At 42.1% G+C, this 24,888-nt stretch overlaps 1 protein-coding gene across 1 annotated transcript; it reads left to right on the forward strand.

The window, feature by feature from the left end:
- The first annotated feature begins 78 nt into the window (after positions 1-78).
- Positions 79-23,274, forward strand: PDIA4 (protein disulfide isomerase family A member 4). Its single transcript, XM_084620445.1, has 10 exons — positions 79-307; positions 9,947-10,103; positions 13,309-13,514; positions 14,398-14,536; positions 15,911-16,116; positions 17,343-17,501; positions 20,246-20,397; positions 20,994-21,150; positions 21,240-21,473; positions 22,322-23,274. Exons 1-10 carry the CDS (start codon positions 211-213, stop codon positions 22,735-22,737), a joined length of 1,923 nt encoding a protein of 640 aa, XP_084476571.1. The 5' UTR covers positions 79-210; the 3' UTR covers positions 22,738-23,274.
- Positions 23,275-24,888: the final 1,614 nt, after the last annotated feature.

A 24,888-nucleotide genomic window follows, 5' to 3' on the forward strand; every position in this document is an offset into this window, starting at 1 on the left:
CCCAGGACTGTTGCAGCTGAAACTAGTGGCAGCTGGTGATTGGTGATCCCCGAGGCAGCCAATCGGAGAGAGGCACCTCAGGCCAGGCGTGGAGGCTGAGCCCAGCCCCCTAAGAGGAAGAGAAAGAAGGGGAGGAAAGGAAAAGGAGAGGTGCAAAGCAAGTCAGGTGGGGAAGGTGTAATTTTTAGGGTATTGCAAGTACATGCAAGGATGAATGTCAGTAAAGTCTGCCTGTTAGTGCTTCTCCTGGGGCTGGCTCAGCTTGCTATATTAGCAAGATGCCAAGACGAAGAAGAAGAAGGTGGAGGTGAGTGTGTGATTAGTTCTGCTGTAGTCGATGAGTTTGACTCCGGTCTGAAACTGAAATGGGCTTGTGCTAGAAGGTTGTGGACTGTAAAATTTGAGGGAGGAGGGATTTGTAAAGGGATAACTACTAAATCTGCTGTACCCTGGGAGGGTACTGTTCCACAGATGCTTGAGGTCTCTTGTTGAATTAGGAGGAATAGATTAAAACTCGGGGAGGGGGAGGGAAGCAAGGGCTGGTTGGTAAGCAATTAAAAGAATTTGAGGATGTGTGAAAAGTAAAATGTTAAATAATGATTGAAAATGCAGGAAAAGATATGAGAAAATAAGGGCAGTTAGTGGATCACAGGGGTTAAAGTGTAAAAAAGCCAAAATCTCTGGAAGTTGTAATCCTAAAGCCCTGAAGTTAAATAAGGAAAATGCTTGCTAGAGTATCTAAAGACTATTGATTTGCTAATTAGATAAAATTGCCACATCCCTTACAATATTTATGAAACTCATTGATTGCTTTTGACAGACTAGCTTGTGTCCTGTTCTTATTTGCATTGTAGAAACCCAAAGACTGACTGTTCTCTTTTTGTGCAAATATTTTATGCTTTGTTTTGCTTTCTTTATAGATAGGTATTCTGGAACTCATTGCCTTGGGTCTCACATTGACAGTGAAAATTCTATTATAAGGTTAGAAATTCCAAGGGAGAAATTAATCTCAATGCAGAGGGTCAGCATGAGGCCTATGCATTTACTAAAGAGCCAATCCCACAATTGAATGCACTGCACATTGATTTTAATAGCAGTACAAGGGGTGTGTCTGTGCACAGTCAGTTGTAGGCTCAGGGCCTGAGAGCTTTGAGGGATAACACCTTAGGTGAATACTCTGTGACAGGGTGAATTTCATTTCTAAGACGTGTTCCAGCAAACATGTTTGTGAGTAAAACCTGTTTGCAGGATTGGGCCCTTTTGAGGGAGCGATGCAAAGTAAACATGGTTTTAAAATAAGCCTGAAGTTATAAAATAACTTCTATTTCTTTAGTCTTATTTTGCCAGAGGAAAAAATATATTTTTTAGTCTTTTTATGTTGCTGTAACTAGAACTAACTATTGCACTTGACCTTATGAAGCAAATAAATGGCCTGGAAAACAGCTCCAAATTGAAACGTTAACCTAACATTAACTGGATAATGCCGCGAAATAACTGTTTTTAAATGTGAAGAATTTCTTGCTTCTTAATACGTAACCACTACTTAAATTACTGTTGGTGGTGATTAAATTGTACTCTCCTAAACACACACATTTATTTTCCACTGGTGAACTTGAAATGAATCTAAACCTCTAATCAATAAGTAGTGATGGTGATTAGCCTAATGCAACTTATCTAAAAATTATTACCTTCCAAGTTAAGGAACTACCATCTTAAAAAGAGAGAGCTTTTATAGGAGGTAGAAAAGAATTAACTTCATGAAGTTGTGTGGAACAATCTCTAGGGGTCTTTTTCTCCCTAAACCTTCTCTTGGGCTATATAATGACAGACCTCAAAGCCTAGTTTGATTTAATAAAAATCCATCACAATTTGCTAACTCTGGTGGTTGCTTTCTTCAGTGTTTTACTATTCGTATGGGACTTCTACTTGTCCTAGGCTATGAAAATTATTACTTTGACTTGCAGCTCATTCTTCCTGTCTCCTCCTGCAACGTATAAAATGAAGAGCTAGCATCCTTTAGTATTCACTGTCTCCTTTCACATTAAACATAGCACTCCTTTCAGAATTAAAAGGAACACGGAATACTGAGGATATTTACAAGCTCTATATTCTGAGGTGGCTCTTATTTCAAAAAATAGTCTGTTGCATTTTTGTTTTGCTGAATCTTAAGTGTCTCTATCATCCATGCATGTTTCCTCACTTCCAAAATTAGATGAGACAAAGCTGCTTTGCATTAGAAATAATTTATAGTCTAGATTGGACTGAGGACATGATATAAAATGGTGGGGGTTCTGTTTTTTAGAAACCTTATTCAGACACAAATTAAAACAATAATCTTCTTGATTGTCTTCCAAAATGCTAGGCACTGTATGTAGTTTTGTTGGAGCAGAGATTCTGAGGTAATCACTTGGATCCCAATCTTGCAAATACTTGCTCAGGTGAATAGTCCCATTGAACTTAATGAAAGTACTTGTGTGAAAAATTACTCACCTGCAAAAACATCTACAGGATCAGGGCCTTGGGGGCAACACAATTATTAAGGTTCTCAAGCTTTGCTATATGAGGATCAGGAGAACTTTAATGTGGGAGGGTATATTCTACTCTCTCTGTTTTACTACTACTTTTGAATCAGCAATCAGGAGATACCTTTACTCTTCCTTAGGAAGCTTCTTTAGTATGACATTGTCCATGCTGCTTGGCTGCTCACCTGAACACTTGCTTTGGTCAGCTTTCAGAATACAGCTGTCTTAGAGTTTATTTCCCTGTTACCTGCAGAGGATTTGCTCACAAACATCTCAGGATGATATCCTGGTCCCACTGAAGTTAGTGGGAGCTTTGCCATTATCTTCAATGGGGCCAGAATTTTGCCCTCCATTCGCAGATGACTGGTGCACAGAGTACAGTACCACACTGCCAATATCAAAGACTTTTATATGTAAACTGGAGGTTTATTTTCCTCTGATATGCATTAGTTTAATAGTAATCCATTGCACACCCATAATACCCTTCATCTGTGGACCACAAAGTATTTTACAGTTCTTAATTCTCTCAAAACCCCTGTGAGATAAGTAAGGGATATATTTTCAAACCCTACTTTCACCACTGAAATGCAGACATCTGTCTAGGGATACAGCAGTTAAGTAATGTTACTCTGTATTAACTAAGTTTGTATAGGCAGTGAAGAAGAAGAATACTAAATATAGTTTAAGTTGCAAGGGACCAGAGGGGTGGTTTGGCTATGACCTTTCCTGACGTGAGCTTCTGCTTGGACACATGGGTTAATATTCTTACAGGTGGATTTATCAAGCTCGGTGTTGTGACCAAGTATCTGGGAGTCATAACCACCCTATCCTTCCTAAGCTGTTAAATGGGAGGGTGGTAGCAGGTGGATCCCAGTATGGAAGAGGGAGCACAGGTACAGAAAAGGTTGTGAATGACTTACTGGTTTTATTAAAAGTGCCATAGGCTCTGTAATGATTATAAGTTAGCAGGTCCTTGATTTTTGCATCACATTAGAAGAACATCTAGCACAGGGGTAGGCAAACTATGGGCCAGATCCGGTCCCTCAGGGCTTTGCATCTGGCTTGCGGGATTGCCACCCCCATGGTGCTGCGGGCCCCGCACCGCTCCTGGAAGCACCCGGCACCATGTCCCTGCAGCCCCTGGAGGGGTGGGGGGGCAGAGAGCTCTGTGCACTGCCCTCGCCTGTGGGTTCCACACCAGAAGCTCCCATTGGTCGCAGATCCCCATTCCTGGCCAATGGGCGTTTCGGGTGTGGAACCCACAGGCAAGGGTAGTGCGCGAAGCCCTCTGCCCCTTCCCCCAGGGGCTGCAGCCACCTGGTACCGGCCGCTTCTGGGAGTGGTGCGGGGCCAGGGCAGGCAGGGAGCCTGCCTTTGGCATGGCGCCACTGCCATCCCAGAGCCGCTCCAGGTAAGCGGCACCAGGCCAGAGCCCACACCCTGAACCCCCCCCCCGCCCTGAGCCCCCTGCTGCACCCTGCACCCCTGCCCTGAGCACCCTCCTGCCCGCTGCGCCCCAGCCCCCTGCCCTGAGCCCCGTCGTGCGCCCCGCACTCCTCCTCCGCCCCAACTCCAAGCTCCTTCCTGCACACCGCAACCCCTCCCACACCCTGCACTCCCCCGCCCCCCCCTCCACACACCAACCCCTGCCCCAGCCCTACAGTCATGGCCCTGCATGCAATTTCCCCACCCAGATGTGGCCCTCATGCCAAAGAGTTTGCTCACCCCTGTTCTAGCATGAGCATCTAAACTGGAAGAACTAGAACATACTACATTATAACTAAGGCTAAATTTTTATCACGGATATTTTTAGTAAAAGTCAGGGACAGGTCACAGGAAATAAACAAAAAAAATCACAACAGCCTGTGACCTGTCCCTGACTTTCACTAAAAATATCCCTGACAAAACGGTTGGTGGGCTCAGTACACAGTGCTGCTGGGGCTTCTGGGTCCCCCACCGATGTGGTGCATAGGAGCTCCGGGGTTGCACTGCCCCTGGGGCTGGGCTGCTGCGGGGTCCCCTCGCCCCAGGCAGCTGGTAGCTGCAGAGTCCCCCCAGTGGCTGGGCAGAGATGGGGGTCTGCTGGCCTCACGCCGCGGCTGGGCAGCTGCACAGGGTCCGCCTGCTGCAGTGGCAGAAAATGTCACAGAGGTCAGCTTCCGAGATCTTTGTGACATAATCACAGCCTTAATTAAAACTAAGAATCCTGCACAGGTGAATAAGTTTGTGAGAGATATTTTGTCTTTGATCTAACATTGAGTGTCCTTCCTTCATTTCCTATGCATATTTATTTTGGGGCTGGGCCCAAGCTCCAAAGTTCAGATTTGAATCCAAGACTGAACTGCCTCAGAGTTCAATGAAGTCTGGTTCAGATTCAGGCTCTTAGGGATGGAGCCAGCTGTGAAATTTGCATCTAGATCCAAAAATCTTTAGTATTTGGATCCAGGGTTTTGTTGTGGGACCATATGTAACTTTAAAAAAAACAAAACACTAAATCCTAAATAGGCCCTTCTTCTGATAACTGCTTAATAATGATAAATATGCAAACATTATCTATGTGATCCACCACAGTTATGCAAACTTCCAGCCAGAAATATGCATGAAGATCATCCAAGATGCACCCAGAGCTTGGGATGAATGTTCTGGTATGTTTCTTAAGACCTGTGGCAGGGTTGAAGCAACAAGTTTATTTGCTTGAAATTCCGTCCTCTGTGTGCTCGGTTCCCACTTAAGTGATCAGAAGTTACTCCTATTTATCAGAAGGTAGAGAGAGTTTAATCCTCAGTAATGACTTGTTGAATTTGCTGGTCACTTGGTGTGACTGTTTATGTGAGGTTTTATTTTGAAACAAAATTTGTTGTTTAACTGCCTCATCAATTTCTTTTTCAGGAAGCTTAAAGACAAACATAGACTTAAATTTGATTATAGCTATATCTCTTTTTCCTTCCGCACAGACCTCTGTCTTTATATGCAAATATTTATTTGCTACTTCTGCAATTTGAGCTGTAGTCTCTCAACAGGCTAGCCTCATTCTGTGACTGTCAGGGCACCTGACTCTAAAAAATTTAAATCTCTAACTTAAAAGTTTCATTTGCTGGGTTGTGTGTGCAGGGGTTGTTTTTGCATCACATCTTTAGCAGGTCATATCCTTCTGAAACTGACAACAGACTTGAAGGTGGACAGTCTAAGGAGCAATGACACTAGTGAAACTAGAGGCAAAAGTGGATAAACTCTACCACCAGCAAATTATAAGTCTGCGCTTGAAAGTGCAAGAGGTGGATTAATTTAAATCAGTGACTTCTTTTTAATCAGCTTTTCCTTTTGTACTTCAGTTATTTTATAAAGAAAGGTGCATTCTTATTGGTTGATATAACCATTAAAAATGTTGGTTACAACTAAATAGAGCCTTTACATTAGATTTAGTACATCTTTTTGCTACCTAGGAGGGTACACTGACTTAAGCAACTATATAGCTTAATATTTTCAGATTCTTAATTGTACATTTTAGTATGTTAGAAGAGGGTGAATGATATATTGCTTATTTACTGGATAATTAACTTTATCTTGATTTATGTCCAGCTGCAGTAAGATGGTAACTAGAATTTAATTAAACACAAAAAACAGCATATACAATTTATTTTTATTAAAAAATTAAACATTTTGAATACATAAACTTCTCTTATCAAAACATGTTTCACTTTTACAACTAAATGATTTATTAAACTGAGAAATTAACTGTAGTCAGTGAATTAAACTGACTATTTCAGGTCAGTCTGGGAAAATTTTCAAATATGCCCTTGCCTAAGTGAAAGTAACTGGAATATAAGTTCCTACTTGCCTAAGTCTCTTAAAAATGAGTCTCGTAAGTTTCATAGGCTGGCCTATTGTGCCATATTTATAAAGCCTGACCTCAAAAGTTAGATGTTTGTCCCTTTAGTCTTTCTTTATATAGAAAAGCAGCCTTGAACTCAACGTTTTTTATAGAAGCTCATGGGTTCAGCATATTTATTTTTATTTAAATATTTTAAGAGAGATAATAAGTTTAGACCTTAACATATTTTGTATTAAATTCAGATTTCATTTTAAACAGGTTTGTTTTCAAAAAGAAACTTATTATAATTTAAATAGCAAAATCAAAAGAAAATCTGTTGGGGGGAGGGTCATTTTTTATCCACCCTGGATATGATGCTTTTTTTGTTTCTGACGGTGAAGTAAAAGGGGCAAGGGAATGAAGTAGTGTAATATTACTGTCAGCAGTGTAGAATGATCTATGTGGCCTATCAAGGAGTTCTTCTGTAGAAAGCTATGAAGCGTTTTAAGGATACTGAGGTAATTACAGAAGCTGCAGTAAAATTAGACCTCCATTTAATAAACGAGTAGAACTAAGCCTGGACTCCTTATGTGCTTACTTATGCAAAACTTCCATGGTCTTGTGAGTTCATTTTGTGGAGGCAATATTAATTCTGACATTTAACTCTGAATGCTTGACTTTGCAACCTAAAGGGTGATGGGTGGGTGTAAGTAATGGTACACAGCGGGGTCCAGTGACTAGTGACAAGGCTAGGAGTCCTGAACTGACTTCCCATTTCTGCCGCAGAATTTCATTGTGACCTGAAAATCAAGTCTTGAGTGACTTGCTTCAGAAATGATGAGCACCCTCAATACCTGTGGAGACCTGATTTCATAAACTTGTTGCTCACTTGCAGCTCTGTTTACACGTTTACTGGAAACTCTGGGTGCTAAGCCGTTCTAAAAATCCAGTCCTTTGCGCCTCTCTCTCTGTTTCCCTATCTATAAAATGGATATAGTAATACTTTCGAACTCCCAGGAATGCTTTGAGATTTTTTTCATGTTTAAGTGCTTTGGGATCCGTGTGGGGAAATGCTTTGGAAATACGAAGCAATAACATACATTTTTCAAGTGCATTGACTAATTTTTAAATCCGTGTTTGCAGTTGCCGCTTGAGAGCAGGTAAAACAGGAGCAGTGTTGGTTAAAGAAACTTAATCTGCATCCAGATGTCTGCTACTCTATGATAGATAACCTCAGCAAGCCTTCTGGCTCCTTCAAGCACTCATTTCATCAGAAGCTGTGGTATCAGATACTTTTAATTAACATTCAGCTTTAAAGGGTAACACACACCTACCTGAAATACAAATGGCTTTGGGGCTGAAGGGGAGTTAAAAACAGGAGAAACTTACTGAGCGATGCCACTCTCCCTGCAGTAAAACTTACCTCCTGTGGCCCTAGAAGCTACTGCTCTCTGGTCCAGTCATGCTTTCAGTTACACTGTTGAAAATCCAAGTAACTCCAGAGTACTTCAATGGACATCAGTGGACTTACACCAGCATAACTGAGAAAAGAATGTTGTCCATTATTATTCCCACTCCCTTGCCCGTTAGCCCTCATGTGTTCCTTTAATCCTGGATGCACAAACTCTAGATACAGCCAGAACATTTTCCCAGCTGGGAATCCTGCCCGGAACAGATAAGTTTGGCTAGGCACTTACATGGTTTCTTGTCTTACTACGTGCCAATCTGTTTGTTCACAAGATGACTGGACGTTCACCACGACATGGGTCAGGAAATTAATAATCGTTTTAATAGTGGGGCTCTGCAGTGGCAATACTTTCTCCTGCAGCTAATAAGAGCTTTGGCTTTGTTAGTGCTTGTTCTATTAAATGAACTCACCGAAAGTTCTTTAATAAGGCTTACTTTTTTTTGAATGATATCAGTGTTATCTGTTGCTGGTGTGGTTTGATCCCTCAAGTGGCTTCTTAACAAGAGAGGGAGCATCCTAATTCCAAACCAAGAATGAACATGGCAGTGGAAATAACATACACAAACGAAAGCTAGGACAACCTTCACCCAGGATTGACTGGCTGCTTTCTTCTCTCTCTCCCTCTCCTCAATATCTGTAGATTTGAGGACTATTTAGTAAGTTCTACTGCCTCACGGTTGCCTCCTAAAACAAAACATTTAAACAAGGGGGAAATGCTTCACATACATTCACTCTTAAAATAGCACTCTGAATAAACACTGAGTAGTAAAATGATAAAAGCTATAATGTTGTAGCTGGTATATTGCCCATTTATCCTAAAGCTGGCAACAGCATAATCAGCGGGTCAAATTCTACCTCGGTATAAATCCAAGCAAACACTTTAATTTCAATATATATCCAGAGTGGTGATCTGAGTTAATCTCTTGCTGTCTTCCATCATTAAACGCTGTCAGGTAATTCAAGCTCTTTGTTTGTTCAGATTTGTCTACATTATCACACGGAATTTTACTGCATCTAGGACGTCTAAGGGGATTCCACATGGATGCAGGGGTTTGCACTAGAGCAGAGGTCGGCAACCTGTCAGAAGTGGTGTGCCGAGTCTTCATTTATTCACTCTAATTTAAGGGTTTCACGTGCCAGTAATACATTTTAACGTTTTTAGAAGGTCTCTTTCTATAAGTCTATAATAGATAACTCAACTATTGTTGTATGTAAAGTAAATAAGGTTTTTAAAATGTTTAAGAAACTTCATTTAAAATTAAATTAAAATGCAGCGCCTCCCCCCCCGACCGGTGGCCAGAACCCAGGCAGTGTGAGGGCCACTGAAAATCCGCTCATGTGCCGCCTTTGGCACACATGCCATAGGTTGCCTACCCCTGTGCTAGAGGATCTCAATGCAGGTGCAAGGCCATAATGGGTGCAACACATAGAAAGTCTTTGAAACCATTGTATCTAGATAAAATTTGCAAGGTGGTGGGTTTGGGGTTGTTGGTTTGGTTTTTTTTTTTTAATGTAATGAAAATCTTGTTGTGGATTGAACAATCTCCTGAACTGAGAACCAGAAAGTGAAACTGATTAGTATAATTTCAGTGAGCAAATGCAAGAATAAAATCAGTTTCCCATACTTTGGGAAAAAAATTAAATGAAAACAATTGCATACTCACCCACCACAACCTCGCCATGTGGTATTAAAGACTTAGATCCTAATTTATACATCTTCCATGCCTCGCCCTACCTGGCTAGTTCTTTGTGTCCTCTCCCTCTCCGCCCTCCTGCCCCTCCCCAAGGAGGCATACCCCACAGTTTGGGAAATACTGATGTAAATATTCATAATGTCCTTTCTTTTCTCATGTTATATGCTTTGAACAGAAGATCAGTTGTGTTGATATTTAAAGTGTCATCTTCATTGGCATCTGAATTAGCATCTATTAAAATGCCTAGGACACCACACTTCAGAGCTATTTTTCAGGCTCTCTGCAAACGCTGGCAGTCATAGCTGCATCGGTTACATTCTGATCATAGTCTGCAAAGTGTTTCATTTTGTTTTTTACTTTTAAAAAAATATAATTTTTAAACTGACAGTGTTGCTTTATCACTAAACTTGAAACAACCTAACATTAACTGCCCCCCCTCACACTTTTCTAGAATCTGTTACAAAAGAGGAGGATGAAGATGATGACGATGAGGATGATGATGATTCTGAAGTTAAAGAAGAAAATGGTGTTTTAGTTCTGAACGATGCAAACTTCGATACCTTTATTGCAGACAAAGACACCGTGCTGTTGGAGTTCTATGCACCATGGTAGGTTCGAAACTTGCAGCATTTTTATATCCCAAATGGATATGTCCATGGGGTTCAAACCCTCCATTAAATACTTTCTTCAGGAGTCAGTCACATTTATTTTAGTATACAGATTTCAGCTGGGTTTGTGTGATCCACGTATGGCTTTCAGTGGACAGATTTGTCACTTGCAGCTTAATAGCATGCAGATCTACATAGCTAAAATCACAGTGGTCTGGATTGTGCCAGTTAGGCAGAACCTAGAATGAGGTGTGACGTAGAGCAGCATGATTGCAGGGGGAGCACTGGGAGGCATTCTACCCCTGGGAGGTAGAACTCTTCCCCAGCATACTCTAGGAATATGCCTGCAACTGCACCTATGTATGAACTGCAGCCTGTTTCTTCTGACTGCTGGTCACACTGTAAGTAGTCATGGCTCTAGCCGCTTGGGGGACTGTGTAGCCCTGGGGGAGTAGAGACAGAGCTGCTCTGACCACAGCCGTTGCAATTGTGCCTGCCTCTTATGCACATCATGTGGGAGAATAAGGAAGGAGAAGGCCCCTTGCATCCTCCCCACTGCACACACAGGTAAGGTCTGGGCAGAATTCAGCGCAGCGTCAGAAAATAGATAGGAATTCTCAGTTACCCCCTTAATGCATCTGAAGTTGGGACTGAATTGGGAGGCAAAGGGCGCTTCAGATTACCTTAGTATATAGTTGCCTATATTCCAAAGACATGCAGGGGTTCCCCACGGTGAGTAGGTGCAGCCTGGCTTTGCTTCCCTTGGTACTCCATGGCCCTGAGAAGCAGAAAGAAGCCTTAATACAGTGCACTCTGGCCAGCCTTTAATCATCTCCCTCCATTGGGGACTGGGAGCAGGGCTAAGACACTAGTGATTCTCTGGTTGGGGAGCTCCCTGTTCAAGGGTATTATCATGAGGCTATTTCTGCCCACTTTAAGGCGACTTGACATTGGTGGAACAATGTAACAGGGATATGGTATAACTAAAAATTGGCCCCCCTTAAGGTTGGCATTTTTAACAGTGTTTTGCTGTACATCTCAGTAGTCTAATTCTGCAGATACTCAATTTACATTGGTGTAACTCCTCTGAGTTACCTTGGATTTATATTGATACAACTGAAAACAGAATTTAGGCCCGTATATTTAATCTAGTGCATTTTACACCACAGACAGAAATAGGCTAAAGGAAAACATGGAAGCAGAAACTGTTTGTTAGCTCGATGCTGAGTTAGCACTGCTGCAGGAACCTTTTGCATTGCCTGACTGTTTTTATTTTTTAAACTGTAATTTAACAATGTATTAACATAAAAGCAGCCAAGAAAATTAAATGCAAAACACTTTTTTTGAGTGAGAAAGATGATCTCTTCTTAGGGTTAAAGTTGAAAATTTGGTCCCAGTTATCATTTAGATGAACCTATCTAGCTTTTTATATTGGCTTCCATCATGTAATATCTGAATAGAATCAGGAAGATATGAATTCCCACCTTTGTAGCTGGAATCTGCCTGCATTTTTTTTTTTTTTTTTGGTAGGGCATAGTTATGTATGTTTTGATGGCCATATCTTTGTAATGGACAAAGATGGAAACGCTTTTTTCTTTTAACTTTTTTCACCTGGCCTTGATGCTAAACAAAACTGATTTAAGATTTTCCTATGGAAATAAGACTAGCTCTCTCTCTGTCATGCAGGCTGTCCCAGCAGCCCCAGCCCCTATATGGATTTCTAGGATGTCCAGACAGAGAGGGTGTGCAATGTTGTCATAGGTGGATGGCACTCTGTTAGGCACCTTTTATTTCTTCTTAGCTGCTGACTGAACATGCTCCGTAGTGGTCCCCCACACACGCGTGCTCACACAGTTGTGTTTATTCCCCCCCCCCCCCCCCAATCATTACCAATGACTTTAGCAAAAGACTTCAGTGGGGTCAGGATTTCAACCAAAGTCTTTAATGATGGTTACATCTATGCCAGGATTCACAGTTCTGTTGTTTCTGCTGTAGCCTTATTCAAATAGTGGTTACAGTCTTTATAATGGAGTGGTTTGGAGGTCGATAGGGGGAGTTGGTTGCCCTTTAACTCAAAAATAGCTGAATGGATCTTGCTTAAACTTTCTGAAACTCCTCTTCAGGCATGGACAACTTCAAATCAAAGCATGAGTGTTTCTTGATATTAAAAACAGAGGGCATAATGAAGACTATGGCTGAAAGTCAGAGTCTCAAGAACTTCCATGTAGCCAGCACTTCTTAATAATCTTACCATTCAAAAGTGCTTAACAATATCAGTTAAATAATATTAATGTAGTTACTGGGTGGGCAAGTACAGCAATAATTTTGGACTCCAAGATAGGAGTATGAGACCTGTCATACTGGATCAGACCATTGATTCAACTAGTGCTCACCACCCTTTGTGCTCTTGCTTCATACAAGAGCCATCCACGGACAACCTGATCACCGAACTTGACTGTTGCAGTCTCTCTACTGGTGGGCCCACACATGCACAGCAGTTTAAGAACTATTTGCTGTTTTGACTGTGGTTTTTCTGTTTGTTTGTGTGTTGTGTGGGTTTTTTCCCTGTCTTTGCTGCAACATTCTAAAACCACTTTGTGTGCAATATAGTTCATTTTTTGTCTCCTTATCCTGCTTCACCTGAAAAAATGTCACCTTTTCTGCACAAGCAACGGCTTGGATTAGCAACTCATGGAGTGGCCTGATCCCTTCCCATCTTATCAAGAGGCAATTCTCACTTCTCTTCCTTACCTCATCTCAACCCATTCATAAGTGACCTTGCAGATCATAAGGATAAGCCTGCTCAAGATTCCTAGATTGTGACCAGGATAAAGAACTTGACATGAGTAAAATGCTGATGGGAAATTTTAGGGGTTTAGTCCTCTGGCTGGTATTAATGGAAATCCTGCCTCTATACTGTGCACTATTATAAATATATATGTAGAGCTTTCCTTTTTCCATAGTGAGGAGGGGCAGTGTTCTAAGTTTAACTATCTTATGGTAACCATTGTGACTGTAAGAACTGGAGAGATTATGTATAGAAGGGGCAAACATTCCTAAAACAATACAGTTGGACACTCCTATCCTAGATTTGAAATCATAGCAGGAAAAATAACACACTAATTCTGAGGTCCTCTTGTGGAACGCTCTGTGGAAATGCAGAGTAGCAAAATATACCTTCAAGTTCACGTCTCTGATTTTACAGGTGTGGGCACTGCAAGCAGTTTGCTCCAGAATATGAAAAGATAGCCAAAATGCTGAAGGAAAATGACCCTCCCATTCCAGTTGCCAAAATAGATGCTACTGCAGCCACTGCTGTGGCAGGTCGTTTTGAAGTTAGCGGCTATCCAACCATCAAAATTCTGAAGAAGGGGCAGACAGTTGATTATGATGGATCCCGAACAGAAGATGGTAAGCCGTGTTCTCTCTGAGTTCAGTGTAATGAAGCAAATGGAAGGGGGAAGTAGCACCTTACTGCTTATAAGTGGAGCTTTTTAAACACGCTGATCCATTTGTACGATCTGTTCCTGAGTGCACAGAACCTTCCTTTCAGCTGAATTTTAAATGGAGGAATGTTAAGGCCAAGATAGGGGGGTGGGGGTGTGTGTGTGTGGTGTTTGTTTTTTTTTTAAGGGTATTTTGAACAGCTTCATGTTACAGTATGACTTCACCAGGTATTGGGTGTCACTGATACCCAAAGGATTCTCTCTCCCCTCTCCTCCCCTCCCCCCGCTTTACTAATGTACAGCAGTTTGGCTGTTAAAGTGATACTCTTTCATGCTCTGAGAGAGGCCAGCTAACAGTAGTATCAGTATTGATATATTGGCAATGGCTGTGAAGCCACTACTTATTTGACGCTTAAGGAGATTATACTGTACTTCTCTCCAGGCTGAGATAAAAGCTGGCTCTTCCAGAGCTGCCGTTCCAAAATGTTCAGTAAGAAAAGGAGACACTGAAATAACTTGTTACAATGTACTGTATTTGCGCTCTGTAAACCTGGAGGAGCATGATTAAAATACTGACATTTTGTTTATTGTTTGAATTTCTGTGGGGTCCATTAACAAAGAAGTAGGGGACAAAAGGAGCTCAAACAAGTAAGGGTATACCTAGGATTAGAATTCAGGAGTTCCTTGGTCCTAGCCATCTGCTCAATCCAAGATAATACTCGGTCACTAATGTCTCAAATTCTTGGTGATCTCAAATCTTCCTCTTAGACTGACGCTATAGCACTAGGAAAGATACGGATGGCATGGATATGCAAAATTACAAACTTTTGTATTCAATTGTCTTTCAGCAATTGTGACTAAAGTTAGAGAGGTTTCAGATCCAAATTGGACCCCTCCACCAGAAGCTACACTGGTGTTGACCAAAGATAACTTTGATGAAGAAGTGAATGATGCTGACATAATGCTGGTGGAGTTCTATGCCCCATGGTAAGACAGAATGCGAATTTCTCTTCTTTCACAGATGTGGCATGGCTGTAAAACTGGAAGGGAGGGGCAGCTGGGGGCTCCCACCTGTCGAATTTCATTTTCCTATAAACCTATCCCTTCTTAAAATGGCTTGCTTGCTTACTTGACTGCATTCTTAGAATGGTATTCTGTTTTGAATGAGTTGTGTATTTAAATGGGAATACTCATAGATACTAAGGTCAGAAGGGACCATTATGATCATCTAGTCCAACCTCCTGCACAACGCAGGCCACAGAATCTCACCCACCCACTCCTGCGAAAAACCTCTCACCTATGTCTGAGCTATTGAAGTCCTCAAATCGTGGTTTAAAGACTTCAAGTAGCAGAGAATCCTCCAGCAAGTGACCTGTGCCCCATGCTACGGAGGAAGGCGAAAAACCTCCAGGGCCTCTTCCAATCTGCCCTGGAGGAAAATTCCTTCCCCACCCCAAATATGGCGATCGGCTAAACCCTGAGCATATGGGCAAGATTCACCAGCCAGATACCCAGGAAAGAATTTTCTGTAGTAACTCAGATCTCACCCTATCTAGCATCCCATCACAGGCCATTGGGCCTATTTACTATGAATATTTAAAGATCAATTAATTACCAAAATCATGTTATCCCATCATACCATCTCCTCCATAAACTTATCAAATTTAATCTTAAAGCCAGATAGGTCTTTTGCCCCCACTGCTTCCCTTGGAAGGCTATTCCAAAACTTCACTCCTCTGATGGTTAAAACCTTATACTGAACTCGATATTTTAAAGAGCTCTTCCTCATGAAAGTTGGGGGGAGCATTGGAGATAGTCACATAGACCTGGGTATATTGCATAGTGTTTGACTCCACTATAGCATGATTCATTTCTGACCTTTATCACCCCGTTATTCCAGTCCTGAGCTTCTGTTGAGGATAAAGTTAGCTGCTATTTGTTGGGGTTTGTGGCTTGTTTTGGGGTTTTTTTTTCCCTCCCCACAAGCTCTGACAAAATCATCGGTCACTTTAAACTCAAAACTTAGTCCATTGCTGAGATTTAGTTCTCAGCAGGTGAAAAGCTAGAGGAGTAACTCTCTGTGCAACTTATCCTCCCTGAGATATACCATGTTTAATAGGCTGAGGGCATGTTGTGATATGGTTAAAGCCAGGTCAGTTACAGCCTTAATTAAGAAAGCACCTCTCTGAAGGAGAATTTTTTCACCAGGGGAAAAAATTAAGAATGTCTACATCCCTACTTATTTTCCATTCTGGAAATGTGAATTTACCCACTTCATATGCTTGGAAAGTAAGAAGCCACATACTAGATATTGTTACCTATAAAATACACACACACACCCCCCGCTTGTTTTTTCTTTAGGTGTGGACATTGCAAAAGGCTCGCTCCAGAGTATGAGAGAGCTGCCCAGGAGCTCAGCAAACGCACACCCCCAATTCCTCTAGCTAAAGTGGATGCCATTGCTGAAACAGATCTCGCAAAGAAGTTTGACGTCTCTGGCTATCCAACTCTGAAAATCTTCCGCAAGGGCAAGCCTTTTGACTACAATGGCCCACGAGAAAAATATGGTAACAGGTCTTACTATTTTGAGTTAGAATTGGGGGGGTGGGGCGGAAGGATGAACCACAAACACTTCGAAAAAGTCTTGTGTACATTCAGCTGTTGGCGTAGCTGGAGAGAGAGAGGCATGGAAAACTGCATTCTCTCCTTTGCCTAGGCTAACAGGATTGACTGAATCTCTTAGAGCCCTAGGTCTTCTCTCTAGGGCCCTACCAAATTCACGGCCATGAAGAACGCGTCACGGACCATGAAATCTGGTCTCCCCCCATGACATCTGTTCTTTTCTGTGCTTTTACCCCATGCTGTACAGATGTCATGGTGGAGACCAGCGTTTCTCAAATTGGGGAGTCCTGACCCAAAAGGGAGTTGCGGGGGTGGGTGTCTCAAGGTTATTTTAAGAGGGTCGCAGTATTGCCACCCTGGCTTCTGGGCGGCCTGAGAGCGGCGGCTGTTGGCCGGGCACCTAGCTCTGAAGGCAGCACCCCACCACCAGCAGCGCAGAAGTAAAAGTAGCAGTACCACACACACACACACACACACACACCTACGATAACTTTGCGACCTCCCCACCACAACTCTTTTTTGGGTCAGGACCCCTCCAATTACAACACCCTGAAATTTCAGATTGAAATAGCTGAAATCATGAAATTTACGATTTTTTTTAAATCCTCTGACTATGAAATTGACCAAAATGGAGCATGAATTTGGTAGGGCCCTGCTTATAGCCCCTTTTCACGTGGGAGACCAGTCAAACCAGTTTACAAAAACAAGAAGTTATATATAGGTGACACAGCAGTGCCAGTACGGGCAACCATTCCACTGCACTGATATGTGTGTCACTTAAGTGCTGACAGGGTTAAGTGCTGTTCTTAACCAGATTAAAACCCAGGAGGAATTCAAGTCAGCATTTTCAGCATTGTGTTTTGGATGCTCCGTTTCAAATAAACGGGGCTTGGATTTTCAGAAGAGCCAAATAATGGCAACACCAATTGAATTTGGTGGAAGTAGCAGTTGCTCAGCTCTTCTGAGAAGCAGTCCTAAATTGAACACCTGAAACGAGAGGGCCTAAATCTTGATCAATTAGCGTTTTTGTTGCTGTAGTGCATCTGTTCAGAAAGCTTGATCTCCAACTGAAATGCGGTTTTTACAAGATTGAAATTGCCACAGACGCACAATACCTGAATCTTGCTTTCAAGTAAATCTTCTGAATAACTTTTTTTTGTTTTTGTCCCAGGTATTGTTGATTACATGATTGATCAGGCTGGTCCTCCATCCAAACAGATTCAGGCTACCAAACAGGTACAAGAATTTCTGAAGGATGGTGATGATGTCATAATCATTGGCATCTTTAATGGAGAGATGGACAAAGCCTACCAGCTGTATCAAGATGCTGGTAAACTATATTTTTCAAATACTAAGCTAAAAGCATTTCTGTGTTCTCCCATGGACTGCCTAGCCAGGAGTGTTCACCTATTTCTGCTGAGTTTAATTTTTATTTTAGCTTTTCAGTTTACCTTTAATCCTTAGGAAACTAGCTAACATCTCAGGTAGAGGTCTTCTGAGGACTAGCTATTTCATAATACTTTGGGACAACTCTGGCGTGTGTTGTGCTGGGAAGGAGGGAGGATTTCTGTCTGCTGGTAGCTGATGTACTCTAAGACTCTTGAGAGAGACCAATCCTGACCTCTCTGCTCCCCTGCCTGCCCTCCTGACATCTGCTGCCTCCCTCCTGACTGTTCCAGATGACATTTGCCTCACACTTCCTTGAGTAGGAAGTCAACAGGAAGAAGCCGGCTGTATGGCTGCAAAAGGAGGTCAGGCCAGGTGTGGGAGAAGAACTGACGCAGAACCAGCAGTACAAGTGTGTGGAGAGGCAAGGCTGGTAGCTGAGAGGCAGTTAATGAATTGGGGTGTATGAACACCGGGTGGGGGCAGTGGGGCGCAGAGGAAGCTCAAAGCCAGAGTGGTGGGAAGGATCTTCTTTTCCGTCCACTGAGGAAAATAAGCTTGGAGAAGAGGGGGCTCTATCTTGTTGTCTGGGAATGGGGAAGTATTGAGGATGGGTGTGCCTCTTTCCAGTCCCTCAGTGCAGATCATTGACAATCCAGTTACTCCTGCCCATTGCTCTGGGAAGAGTGCAGTGTTTAAATATACAAGAGGCCAAACATTACTGCCTCCCTCCCTTTGGGGGAGGAAGGCTGGACACAGATCATTTGAACCAGTCAGTGCCCCTCTTGGCATCCACCAAAGGGGAATAGAGAGCAGCAAGATATTCCCTCTTTCCTTTCCCAATGGCAAAGCATACTTGTTAGCTCTTACTGCTCTGATCACCTGCATGGCAGTACAGTTTCACAATTAATCTGGCCATTCCAACACAGCAAACTGTTGCACAGTCCCACATTTAGGAGAGAGCCAGAAACATTACTTTGAAAGGTGCATATTCCAAAATATATTAAAATAAATATTGTAAAGCAGCTATTTGAAGTTGCTCAGGGTTTTGGAATACTAGAATAAATTTCAGGGGAGATAGATTGGCGGGCAGAGTTCAAGTGAGGCGCAGTCCAAGGTGCATGCTAAATTTGTCTCCAGATTCTCACCTGTCGGTGGAAATACAGTAATACCTGAAGCGGTATAAAATTCTAAAAGTTTAGTCTCTAAGGTGCCACTACTTTCCAAATCATGGGGTAAGGGAAGAATTTCTTTAAACTAAAGTTAAAGGATTTTAATCTTTGGCTATGTCTACACTGCCCTGAAGCTTGGATTACCGAGGGCGGTGGAGGGCGGGGTACCAAAATGCTGTGTTGTAACTCCTGTGTGGATGCTCATAGACTCTGAGGTCAGAAGGGACCATCATGATCATCTAGTCTGACCTCTGGCACATTGCAGGCCACCCACTCCTGTAATAGGTCCCTAATCTCTGGTTGAGCTACTGAAGTCCTCCTGTCATGGTTTAAAGACTTCAAGTTACAGAGAATTCACCATTTACACTAGTTTAGTTTAAACCTGCTCTGGGCATGAAGTAAAAGTATCATAAATATAAAGGGAAGGGTAACCACCTTTCTGTATACAGTGCTATAAAATCCCTCCTGGCCAGAGGCAACATCCTGTTACCTGTAAAGGGTTAAGAAGCTCAGCTAACCTGGCTGGCACCTGACCCAAAGGACCAATAAGGGGACAAGATACTTTCAAATCTTGTGGGGGGAAGGCTTTTGTTTGTGCTCTTCGTTTGCGTGTTTGTTCTCTCTTGGGATTGAGAGAGACAGACAGAAATCCATCTTCTTCAACCCATCCTAATCCAAGTCTCCAATATTGCAACCAGTATAGGTAAGCCAGGCAAGGCGGATTAGTTTCTTTTGTTTTATGTGAATTTTCCCTGTGTTAAGAGGGAGGTTTATTCCTGTTCTCTGTAACTTTAAGGTTTTGCCCAAAGCGGGATCCTGTTTTGAATCTGATTACCCTGTAAAGTATTTTCCATCCTGATTTTACAGAGGTGATTCTTTTACCTTTTCTTTAATTAAAATCCTTCTTTTAAGAATCTGGCTGATTTTTCCATTGTTCCAAGATCCAGGGGTTTGGGTCTTTGATGATTTTGTAACCAATTGGTTAGGATATTATGCTCAAGCCTCCCCAGGAAAGGGGGTGTGTAGGGTTTGGGGGGATATTTTGGGGGAAGACGTCTCCAAGTGGTCTCTTTCCCTGTTCTTTGTTTAAAACTCTTGGTGGTGGCAGCGTACTGTTCAAGGACAAGGCAAAGTTTGTACCTTGGGGAAGTTTTAACCTAAGCTGGTAAGAATAAGCTTAGGGGGGTCTTTCATGCGGGTCCCCACATCTGTACCCTAGAGTTCAGAGTGGGGAAGGAACCCTGACAACACTAGTTTAGTTTAAACCTGCTGTGGGCATGAAATAAAAGATTCCTAGTCTGCATTAATGTAATCCTGTTTGAAGAGGATTAAGTGAATGCAAACTAGGAACCTCTAAATTAGTGCCTGTAGCATCCACACGAGGGAGTTACAGTGCAGCACTTTGGTACACATCGTAGTCCAAACTGAAAGGCTGTGTCAACCAGCCCTTGGGTGCAGTGTCTTTTAGTTGCTAATTATTTCTCTTCCCCTTCCCCCCCCCCCTTTAATTTCTCAGCTAATGGTTTAAGAGAAGATTACAAGTTTCACCACACCTTCAGCAGTGAGATCGCAAAATTCTTGAAAGTGACTCCTGGAAAACTGGTGGTCATGCAACCTGAAAAATTTCAGTCAAAACACGAACCCAAAATGAATATTTTGGATCTTAAAGTGAGTAGTTTTCCAGGCTATTAGGAAAAATGAAGTCTGCTTGCTTGATTACAAGTATGTATGAAGACTCTGCTCATTCATATACATGAGCAGTTCATATCCTCAAATTGGAGTTTAATAGTCCAGTAAATGTAGATATTTCCTTAAGATTATAAGGGCCTGATCCAAGCCCCACTGAAGCCAATGGAAATCTTTCCACGGACTTAAGTGGGCTTTGGATCAGACCCTAACTGTTTGGTTTGGTTTTGATTTTAGTTACAGTGGGCCTGATTTGTCCTTGCTCTGGTTTTATGCTGGTGTGACTCCACTGAGTTCAGTGGAGTTACTCCTTCTCTCACTTAAGCGAGTGAGAATGGAACCAGCTTTTATTGCCTCCTAAAATGGCATGAAATCACTCTAATTGTGCCTTTTCCACCTCCAAAGGCTTCATGAGGCCACACCAAAGGCATAAGCTACTTCTCCTGTTCAAGGACCTCAGAGATTTATTGTGCATGTTTTATATACAAAATACATCTGTATGATAATAGTTAAAAAAAAACCCCAAAAAACAAGTTCGTTTTACATTTCTAAGTGCAGCACTCTTTTATTTTAAACAGGATTCTACTGATGGGTCTGAAATAAAGGATCACGTGGCAAAACATGCTTTGCCACTCGTTGGTCATCGCAAGACCTCCAATGATGCTAAGAGATATGCTAAGCGTCCTCTAGTGGTTATCTACTATACTGTAGACTTTAGTTTTGATTATCGTGTTGGTGAGTTTAACTCTTGTGAGCGTCCCCCAAAATAATTGCCTTTGGGGAAGAGAGAAATTGCTAATCCTTTTGTGTTCTGATGATTTCAGCTACCCAGTACTGGAGAAGCAAAGTCTTAGAGGTGGCCAAAGACTTCCCTGAATATACTTTTGCCATTTCTGATGAGGAGGATTATTCTTCTGAAATAAAGGATCTGGGGCTGATTGACAGTGGGGAAGATATTAACGCTGCAATCCTGGATGAGGGTGGCAAGAAATATGCCATGGAACCAGAGGAGTTTGACTCTGATGTGCTCAAGGAATTCATTTTGGCATTCAAAAAAGGTAAAACCCTCAAAACACAGGTTTGGTGGTCTCTGGGGATGGTGAAGGGACTGCACACATGGGGGCAGGTTGTGTTTTTGTTTTGGTGGTGTTTGGGTATTTTTTTGTCCTGTTCTTCCCCACCACAACCCTCCTCCTGGATCTGTTTCTGAGATTGTGGCCACAATATAAAGTTATACACAGCCTCAAAACAAAACTCTGTGTTAGACAGGTGATAGCTGTCTCTTGCCCCCTTCTTGCATTTGTATCTTGGTTAACTTTCAGGTTTCAGAGTAGCAGCCGCGTTAGTCTGTATCCGCAAAAAAAGAAAAGGTGCCACAAGTATTCCTTTTCTTTTTTTGGTTAACTTTGTGTTGCTCAGACGACACAATGGCATCTAGACAATTCTAGCTATGTACTAACACACGGTCAGTCACTTGAAAGGGTTGGTAAGCCCCAAATTTTCTTATATTTGCTCATGAAATATGTATGTTCAAATGACAGCAGTCCTTTATTCATATTCATTGCTAGTATAATGAACCAGTATGTGTCTATTAATATGGTGATGAACACCAATATAAGAAAGGAGAAGATTTTATCAAGGAAATGGATTTCACTGTCCATATTCCACCAGCTTCTTATATTAAAAATTAACTAGCTAACCCAGGTTTCAAACAGAGAATAAATTTTATTCAGATGGTGAAAATCACATCTTCCCTTGTTTGAATGGTGCAACTACACTCCTTGCTGGCCACCAATGGTTGAAATCAGGATTTATCCTCAGAATATTAAAGCCTCTCTCTGGAGGAGATTTAATTCAGTCTAATGGTGGCCTCTTTTGTTGACTTCGCTTTTTGTTTCTTTTCTAGGAAAACTGAAACCTATTGTGAAATCCCAGCCAGTACCAAAAAATAACAAAGGGCCTGTGAAGATTGTGGTGGGTAAAACATTCGACACCATAGTAATGGATCCAAAGACTGATGTCCTAATAGAGTTCTATGCTCCCTGGTGTGGACACTGCAAGCAGCTGGAACCTGTGTACACTGAGCTGGGTAAAAAATACAAGAACCAGAAAAACCTAGTCATTGCCAAGATGGATGCTACTGCCAATGATATGACAGATGATCACTACAAAGTGGAAGGATTCCCCACCATCTATTTTGCTCCCAGCAACAACAAAAAGAACCCTATTAAATTTGAAGGCGGGAATAGAGACTTAGAGCATTTGAGTAAATTTGTAGAGGAACATGCAACCAAACTAACCAGGACAAAAGAAGAGCTTTAGATGAGATGAGGGTGGAGAAAGAATTGTTTGTACTTTATAGGTAAAGCAAGTTACTCACAAAATTTGTTGAGGGAACAATTCTGCAGTTTGAGCAAAGGGGATTCTTGGGCAGAAAAAACATTGCAGTATCTGATTTTTGTATTACAAAAAAATCATTCTGGACACTGAACTTCTGTCCGACATGAATGTCTTTAGGCTAGTTATAATTTTGATCTTTGGAGGAAAAATACAGTCTTTATTTTTTGTGACTGCCTTTGAGCTTGATTATTTTTTTGATTTACAGTGCAGTTTGGTTTTGGGTATTTTTTTATCTCTAAGATTTATCCAAAAAAAAAAATCTGCCAAACAGGCTTGTATCTGCCTCTTCGTGTTTGTTGGGGTTTTTAAGTTCTTTCTCTATTTGAATTTGAACAGCTGTGTTTCATGTGGCTGTATCACTTTCTGTCTTCGAGGATGAGAAGGGAATTTTAAAATGGAGACCATTGTCTTATCAAGATCAGATGCAAACAACAAAGGTGCTAACTCAATATGATTCTACACCTGTCTGCTTTTGCTTTGTGTGTTGTTTTAGGATTACACTTCAAAAACATGAGGCTGTATCTGTTTATCAGTGGCTTCCTCCCCCACCCTTCACTCCTTTTCTCCTGTATTGAATATACTCTTAAAAAGTGAAGTGTAATGCTTGAAGTAGGAGTATATGATGATGTGTGTTGCTTACTATTGTAGTGCAGTCTAGAGAGAGGCTTTAATATTTTGAGACTAAACCCTGATTTCAACCTTTGGTGGGGCCAGCAAGAAGTGTAGTTGCACCAGTTCAAACAAGAGAAGATGTGATCTTTACCAGCTGAAAAAACTTACCTCTGTTTGAAACCTTGGCTAGCTAGCTAGTTAATTTTTAATACAACAAGCTAGTGGAATGTGGCCAGTGAAACCATTTCCTTGATAGAATCTTCTCCTTTCTTATATTGGTGTTCATCACCATATTAATAGACACATACTGGTGGGTTTCAGCATTATGGGCTTTTGTTCATAGTGGTCTTTTAAAGAAAATGGACAGATTCCCTTTATGTAACAATGCACTCTTATATGCCTATCTGCAGTGGGTTGCCACAGAACTAACTGCAGCTGCTGTGGACAGTTTTTCAGGTTCTCAGTCCTAAAATTCTTGAAAGTGCTCCTCAACTTTGCATGTGCAGGTTTAGATGTGTGTCCTGATTTATTTTTTAAAGTGCTCAGCATTCTTTGGAAAAAACAGGCTGCAGGTGTCTAATGTTAAACATCCAAAATTATTTTTAAAAAACAAAACTTAAAAATCTGGCCTGAGTAATTTTTAGAAGGTGGCTCTTCTGGGAATACCACAGAGCTAATTAACCCCCCCCCCCCCAAAAAAAAGGGGGGGGAGGGCAAGGGGGCAGGTGTGTTGAAGCTCAAGAAGTATATCTGTACTAGTGACCCTTCTCCTTATTTGTGGTTCAAATGTTTGGGTGCCATGTAGACTCTTAAAAATCCATATAATCCACCCAGAAAACAGACCAGAGTTTAGTGAATGATTGTTCAAAGGTTGGGCTGAAAAAGGGAAAGAATGGTGGGAAGAGGAGGCTGGCAATACAGAGTCTTGAGAGGCATAGGGGCTGGAGCACCCACAGGGAAAAATTGGTGGGTGCTCTGCACCCACCGGCAGCCAAGCTCCCCTCCCTGCCCCACCTCACCTCCACCTCCTCCCCTGAGCGTGCCATGTCCCTGCTTCTCCGCCTACCTCCCAGTGCTTGCCGCCGCAAAACAGCTGTTTCGTGGCAAGCTCCGGGAGGGAGGGTGGAGGAGCGGGAATGTGGTGTGCTCGGGGAGGAGGAGGGGCTGGGATTTGAGGAAGGGGTTGGAATGGGACAGGGAAGGGGCAGAGTTGGGGCAGGGATTTTGGGGAAGGGGTTGGAATGGGACGGGGCAGGGGCAGAGTGGGGGTCAAGCACCCACTGGCGCCAGCAGAAATCAGCGTCAATGTTGACAGGGACCTTTTGGCTTGCTTACTTTAAAGAAAGCTGCCCAAATCTCAGGTTTAATAGTTTTCCTAAATGATACTGATGAAAGCCAATTAAGGGGCAATTGCCCATTGTGATTTGGAACAAAGAAGCTTCTGTCATGCAATTTCTGACT

The sequence above is a fragment of the Lepidochelys olivacea genome (assembly GCF_965140295.1).
Source record: "Lepidochelys olivacea isolate rLepOli2 genome assembly, chromosome: 2".
NCBI lineage: Eukaryota > Metazoa > Chordata > Testudines > Cheloniidae > Lepidochelys > Lepidochelys olivacea.

What these genes read in the sequence shown, in the direction of transcription:
- PDIA4 (XM_084620445.1), top strand. Translation starts at nt 211, where the DNA reads ATGAATGTCAGTAAAGTCTGCCTGTTAGTGCTTCTCCTGGGGCTGGCT. An exon ending in TTGGAGTTCTATGCACCATG is followed by an intron (nt 10,104 to 13,308) that starts GTAGGTTCGAAA and finishes CTGATTTTACAG; the next exon opens with GTGTGGGCACTGCAAGCAGT. An exon ending in TGGCCCACGAGAAAAATATG is followed by an intron (nt 16,117 to 17,342) that starts GTAACAGGTCTT and finishes TTTTTGTCCCAG; the next exon opens with GTATTGTTGATTACATGATT.